At 44.8% G+C, this 6,957-nt stretch overlaps 3 protein-coding genes across 3 annotated transcripts, besides 17 other annotated features; all 3 read right to left on the bottom strand.

The window, feature by feature from the left end:
- Tc00.1047053503529.10 (hypothetical protein, conserved) lies at positions 1-179 on the bottom strand (the record flags this gene model as incomplete). The annotated part of the gene is made up of 1 exon (XM_799843.1): positions 1-179. A coding segment is annotated over one exon (179 nt), but the record flags the coding sequence as incomplete, so codon positions are not given.
- Positions 1-6,957: a sequence feature (heterozygous, Esmeraldo-like haplotype).
- Positions 421-459: a microsatellite.
- Positions 480-510: a microsatellite.
- Positions 530-555: a microsatellite.
- Positions 1,260-1,293: a microsatellite.
- Positions 1,505-1,532: a sequence feature (AT_rich).
- Positions 1,571-1,594: a microsatellite.
- Positions 1,888-3,471, bottom strand: Tc00.1047053503529.20 (hypothetical protein, conserved; the record flags this gene model as incomplete). Its single annotated transcript, XM_799841.1, has 1 exon — positions 1,888-3,471. The coding sequence occupies one exon, from the start codon at positions 3,469-3,471 to the stop codon at positions 1,888-1,890; it is 1,584 nt and encodes a 527-aa protein (XP_804934.1).
- Positions 3,503-3,538: a microsatellite.
- Positions 3,572-3,603: a microsatellite.
- Positions 3,757-3,793: a microsatellite.
- Positions 3,973-4,001: a sequence feature (AT_rich).
- Positions 4,138-4,174: a microsatellite.
- Positions 4,271-4,305: a microsatellite.
- Positions 4,447-4,469: a microsatellite.
- Positions 4,504-4,555: a sequence feature (CT-rich).
- Positions 4,632-4,652: a sequence feature (AT_rich).
- Positions 5,001-5,030: a microsatellite.
- Positions 5,066-6,643, bottom strand: Tc00.1047053503529.30 (hypothetical protein, conserved; the record flags this gene model as incomplete). The annotated part of the gene is made up of 1 exon (XM_799842.1): positions 5,066-6,643. One exon carries the CDS (start codon positions 6,641-6,643, stop codon positions 5,066-5,068), a length of 1,578 nt encoding a protein of 525 aa, XP_804935.1.

Genomic DNA, 6,957 nt, shown 5'->3' with positions numbered 1-6,957 from the left:
TAGCACTGCAGGAGTGGAATAGCAATATCAGGATTCTGCATTCGATCACGCATCGTCTTTACTTCATTGTGCGAGAGACGCAAAAGTTCCTGAATCTGACTCTGCAGCCGCATATTCCACTCCTCACTCAACTGAATTCGTTTATGCAAAGATTCCACATCATCGGGAAGAGTTGCCATTTCTGCCGTCCACCACTTCCCCCCTCCCTTTGGCTTTCCTTTTCTATGGAATTTATCCTGTTGTGGTGGTCGTTGTTTACGTCTCTCACGCTATAGATATCGAATGTTATTTGACTTCTTCCTCGTTCGTTGCTGAACGTTCCGAGGAATGTTTGCGGCACAAAACAAATATTCCACCTGCACAAAGAGGGCCCTAATGAGAAACAAACAGAAAACGCAAATCTATGGGTGGTGTGCCTCGGTATATGTATGTATATATATATATGCGTGTGTATGTGTACTCCTACAACAGAAGTCAAGTATTATTATTATAATAATTATTATTATTATTCCGCATTGAGACAAAACAAAATAATAATAATAATAATAATAATAAAGAAACAGAAAAAAAGAAAATGATGCAGTAGCTACAGGCATTGTGTAAATACACAAATGTGGTTCCTACTTCCCTGCGTGGATAAACAGAAAAATCAAATAATAATCATTTACACGTCCACAACCTCATCTCATCCCCCTACTCCCCCCCTTCGCACAGACAACCACACAGGAAGAAAGAGACGACAAGGTTGCAGGCGAACGGCACCGCCCCCACACCACCATTTCGTCAGAAGACCATTCATACACTCCGCACATCCACTTCAGTGGAGTTATGGAAGTGAGGCGGCATTCCCCGCCGTGACAAGACCCCTCCTTCTCTTCCTCGCTCGCCGGGTCCCACCTGAATCACGGCCTTGGGAAACACAACGCCCCGTTTATTCCGACAGGTCGCCTCCGTCCTGAGCATGTTGACTGCAGTCAGCATGCTCCTCCAATCGGTTTGCTCCGCTCCAAAAAGAAAAAGGAAAAAAATGACACGCTCTTCTTGCATGAGAGCAGTTGTCCTGAGCGCAATAGCAGAGCAGCCAGAAGGCAAACACACACACACACAAATTGGGACACCAAAATGTACACTCCCGCGTAAAATTCGTGGATTTCCAAAGAACATCCAAGCCGATACCAGTCCTACCCCAAAAGGCCTCATGCACAACCATTTTTCCACAGCCCAAACGCAGTCTGTCCCATCCATTAAACATGTAGTCTTTGTTGTTGTTGTTGTTGTTGTTGTTGTTGTTGTCCTTCAGTGATGTACATGCAGGCTGAAGTTACTCGCGGTGTTATAATCTCCAATCCATTTATTACTCCTCCTAAATCATCTTTTGCAACTCCTCGGTTCGGCATTCCAGCAGGCATCAAGGAAGTAAACACATCCCCTTCTTTTTTCCTTCTTTTCTACATCTTGGCAACACTCCACGGCATCACCACAAAATAACCGTCACGTCAACAAGATATATATAAAATAAAGTTTTTTTTTAAGACGCAATGCAAAGCAAAAAAGCTCCTTTCGCACTATTCACACACACACACACACACACACAAAAAAAAAAAAAAAAGAAATTGAAAAGGCAACATAAATAAAGATGGAAAAATACAAATCGTGCTCGATAAGCCCAAACATCCCCAGTGGGTTAAAGGCTGCACAATCATTGCGTGCTTGTGTGACCATAGTTTAAAGTTTAAATCGACTTATCAGAGTAGAGAACCATACAAGAACAACAACGAAAAAAAAAAAATTCCCGCCTTACTAGCAGTAATGCCAAACAAAGAAAGACAGACACACGCAGTCACAAAGAGCGAAAAGATAAAGAGGTCAAATGCGTAAATATAACTGTTAACGCCTTTTCTTCTTCTGCACCACAACGGTAGCACCAGGAGGAACCGTGGGTTTCACCTGCATCGGCGCGGAAGAATCTGGGCGACGCAAGAGCGCTGCGGCTGCTGCACTTGCATGAGGTGGCCTGTACGGTTGCGGCTTGGAAGATTTATCCGTCTCCTTGCGCGGAGAGGCTGAACGAACAGGATACAAACGCGTGTCTTGAGTTTGTACCCAATGCGCCCCATAAAGCATGGGATATTTCTGTGTCAGAAGATGTTCACCGTTCTTCTTAAAGAACACAAGTTTGTTATCAATACGCAGACGGGTAAAGATAGTGGCACAAAAAAAGTTATGAGAGTCGGGTGCCCACATTTGCACGCTGCTCTTCTCGTTAAACTCACCAATCATTACCGCCGCCTCAGAAGAGGATGCTGCCACTGGCTTTGGTGCCATCGGTGCCCTCGTGTTTTTATCCTTGTGAATATTTTTCATGTTGTTGTTGCTGTCGGAAGGGTGCAAGTTGAAAAAGACAAAATCCCCCGCAAGATTCCCTGTGCCACCCAATGCACAATAACGGCCATTTGGCGCCCAAAGAATGGTATTCCGCGGCGCCTCACCAAACGTCATAAGCGCCACACCCGTCTTATCATATAATGTCGTCTTGTTGCGTGGCATTGTGCCGTGTATCACCATTACTTGATCCGTCGTCGGACTCCACTGGCAGTCATGCACGGACTCCCCGCTGGGGAACTTGATCTCTTTTATACTGCGGCCCGTAACATTTACAAGGAAAAACGCCACAGTGCCATAATAGCTCCTACCGCTCTTGTCACTCTCCGATTTGACCAAGAGCGCAATGTGGTTTCCAGAGCCACTCCAAAGCACTGTTGCGGACTCCGCACGTCCAAATGGCACCTGATAAATCAAACCCTCCAAGAGATTAGGCAGCCGGTAGATAAAGAGCGTGCCTTGTACTTGTTTTTGGAATGGCTTAAATAGGGCAAGAAGAGAAATACTTCCTGGGCACATGGACAACTCAATTTCCTTGTCTTGTGGTAGTTGAAGATCCATCTTGAAGAGCACCGGTACCTCACCCTTTCGGAGATTACCATCCATTACGTGAAGAAATCCTTGCACGGGTCGAACACAATACAATTCGTCACTTGTCCACACCATGCCAGGCCAGCGGGCCTGTACGCAGCGACGAAGCACATTTCCTGTATCCACATCGTAGAGAACCATGTTGCCCTCCGGCCGCCTGCTGTCCATCATGGCATATGTCACAAGTACAGTACCAAGCGTTGAGAACGATAGCGCCACAACGTTCCGCTCCTCCACCTCAAAAATTTGTTTCAACCCCCATAAATTTTCATCTTGCGTTGGCACCAACTCGCTGTAGCGCACATGTGTCGTCGTCGCATGGGCAAAGGCGGTCTTTTTCACAGGATTAAATTGCACCTCACATTCGCGATAATCGCCCGTCATAAGAGTGCCCTCCACCTCCGTCAGTGTGCGCTGCTGCTCTGAAAAGGAGGCGACAACAAGGCTGTCGTCTTTCCGAAGAATGACAGGAAGAGATGCGAGAGCGGGTGGCTGCATGAAAACTGAAGGGAACAAAGAAAAGTTTAATGAAGAAGAAGAAGAAAAAAGAAAAAAAAGAAAAAGACGTTCTCTTCCCTAAGTACTGTTTAACAGCGCCAAAAAAAAAAAAAAAAGGAAAAAATAAAAAAATATATATATTTACGCAAGAACAAATAAAAGTTACAACAGCAACAAGAAGGGACAAACATGTCTATTGATTCTCCACACACACACACACACGAACAAACAACTCTTTTTTGTGAGCACTTTAAATTAAAAAAAAAAAACCGTTCATTGATGGCATTCTTTTTTTTTTTTTTTTTTTTTTTTCCTTTTTTTTCCCACCCCAAAAATTCTCACTTAAAATCTCTCAAAAAGTGCCCCATTTCGTCTCTATGAGCCTCTTTTGTGTAATTTGACCCCCCCGTCTACTTTTGCTGCGGCCTGGCACCACTCGGTTGTGCCCTGCGGCATACCGCTAACAAAATTCCCGGCGAAATATGGGAGGAGACGCCAGACAATTTAAATATTTATATTTATATTTATATCGTTTCACCTTTGCTGCACAGGCATGCACACACACGCACACACACAAATGTCCAGAAAACAAAACAAAAAACGAACATGTCGTCACGCACAAGGCACAAGATACAAAGAAAAAATATAACCAATTAAAACAATAATAAAAGAAAGAAAAAGAAAAAAAAAAAAAAAAAAAAAACAAGCCAATGCTATTGAAACCAACGAAAAAGAAAAGGAAAAAAAAAGAAAGTGATATTCATATCGTTACCGTCACAGCATGAAAGTGAAAAAAACCCATATACACACACACATACATATATGTATATATATGTGTGCATTGGATAAAAACGTAACCTCATATTTCATCCTTTAAAATCTTCCCTCCGTATTATTCGAAGCAACAAACCGCTCGTGTTTCTTTCCACTGTTACTCCTCTTATTGTCCGAAGCAGACCCCCTTTTCATTATATTTTGTTGTTGTTGTTGTTGTTATTCTCTTCTTCTCTGCTATCTTGTCGTCTCTAAAAGCTCTCTATCTCTCTCTCTCTCTCTCTCTTTTTTTTTTTTTTTTTCTTTTTCTACTTCTCCTGTTTCTTCCTCTGTCTACGTTGACACCATCACCCTTCCGCTGAATCAGATGGAATGGCACTTCAATCTATAATAATAATAATAATAAAGGCATGTAAAGCCTCCATGTGACATTTGCACACATGTACATCTGCAGGCCAATATGCATGCAAACCAAAACACACCCTCACGTCTTCTCTCATTCCTGAAAAGAGACATAAAGCAAACCAACGCCCTGTATACCGGTTCAATACAACTCCCAATAAAAACCTATTACGCCATTCATCTCCTCATAAACTCCCACCTCAAAAAAAAAAAAAGTAAAAAAAGATACAAAATACGAAATAAACTCTAAGCAGTCCTCTTTTTTGAACCATTTCCTCTCATTGCTCTTCGCATGTCAACTCGCCTCTTCTCAAACAACGCCATGCCCACTATACCTTTGCAAAATTAAAGCAATGTATATATATATATATATATATATATATCGAGAGAGATGGACGACGGACACAAAAAGAGCATGTCATTCCTGCTGTGGAAGTGGCAGTAAAATTGGGAAGTTGGCTGGCAGTGGATCATCCGCCCCGTAAGCCAACAAGTAAGGATTCCACTTCAAAACGTCCTTGATAGAAACGTTGTACTGTAAGGCGATGGAATTAATCGTATCAAAATCACCCCAGTTTTCGACAGGCTGGTAGGATGCTTTTGGAATAGGCGACAACTCATTGCTCTCAAGAAGACCATTTTCTACCAAATCTTCTGGTGCAGAATTCAGGGTCTGCCGCCCATGTGTTGGCCAAGGCACTGAGCGTTGGCATAATGCATTCTCCAATGCGCCCCCCCGTGCGTCGTCATATGTCATCTGAATGTTCGTTCTATTCGGTTGCGGCGACAAGTTCGGAGTGGGTGTTGGCGTGGAGTGAAAGGAAGATGATTCAGTCGTAAGGGAAAAATCAAAATCGTCGATTCCCGGCCGATTTCTATATTTCAAAAGCGCATCGTTACTAGAAGATGACACGATGGTCTTGCACTGTGTATGGGGAGGCTTTCTGATCCTCGACACGCAAGGATGACTACTTGGAACGGCCTCAGATGTCATTGTGTTCATCTCGGCAGAGTTTTTAGCACTCAGCATGCCCTTTGAAGGCTCCGTCACGCTAAAAGCGGTGGAAGAAACAGCGGAAGCTGAAGCATTGGCAGGTGTTTTGATACAGTTCGCAGAATTCACGTCTTTTTTATGGCTACGGTCATGAATATCGCTTGCAGTAGTGTAACTGACATAATTTTCTTTCCGTTCCAAGAACGATCCCTCAGGGGAAATAGAAGGTAGTTGCATCAATAGTCCCTTCATTGAATCCGCGCAGTCTATAAAAGGCTCACAGGGTAGAGGACTCTCTTCGCGTCGTGTCACCGTGGATTTCGTATTCATAGAGTGAAGATTTGCCTCCTGAAGAGCTGGCAATGGCGCCAAAGGTATAGGGAGCGCTGCACACACCGTGTCATCTGCGTGATGTTGCGTTTCTTTTGCATAATGACCGGACGATGCTTTGTCTGTGCCATTTTCATAGTGGGGCCGCCGGTTCAGTTGCGGCTTCATCTTAATGTACGTGTTGTATGGAAGCACATCCTCATCGTTGTAAAACGATAGTTGTGGATTGTAGCGACGAATCTCATCCACAGAAATCCCATGCTGCGTGGCGATGCTGCGAATTGTCTCACGGCGGCACTCTTCCCCTCTCGTTCTCTCACCGTGCAGCGAGACCGCCTCCGTCGCGTCAACCCACTTATTCTTACCCGCAGACGTTAGGTCACTTCGCGACGCGTCACACCCCTCCTTCTGGCGCAATTCGCCTGAGGAAGAGAAGGTGGGGGAAGACACGGTGGGCCGCTCGTGTCGACCACCGGCATCCGCGCCGGCACCCGCCAGTCGCATCGGGAACGTCCGGCGGTGTTGCCGCTCCACCACACGGCGGGCAATTGCCGTGCTTTTCGCAAGGCTCAATTGCAGCTGTGAGGCGTCCTCCGGCGCCAGCTTGCGGTGCGGATCTAGCTGCCCGAGGACGTGCTGCAGCTGCTCTATCTGGTACCGCACACCGTCCATTTGTCGCCCTACAAACACTTCCACACGCCGAATCCGTGTTGTCGTGATCCCTCCCCTTCTTTTTCTTTTTTTTTTTCTTTTGATTTCTCTCGTCACCCTTCAACCCTGTGTGTCCGTGCGCCCGACTGACAGAGACGCACACCAAGAAAAGAAAACAAATGCAATGAGAAGCCAACGCAATAATAAACATCTTTTGGAATATCGCCTGAGATGAGTACCAAATTACCAAAAGTTACTCCGCTCGTAAATCGCTGAGCCTCACACACCTTTGGCAATAAAATCTTTAAACAAAACCCAAAAACAAAAATAAATAA

The sequence above is a fragment of the Trypanosoma cruzi genome, genomic scaffold (genome assembly GCF_000209065.1).
Source record: "Trypanosoma cruzi strain CL Brener 1047053516459 genomic scaffold, whole genome shotgun sequence".
NCBI lineage: Eukaryota > Euglenozoa > Kinetoplastea > Trypanosomatida > Trypanosomatidae > Trypanosoma > Trypanosoma cruzi.
Note: the sequence above shows the minus strand (reverse complement) of the source record. Positions and strands in the feature narration are given on the sequence as shown.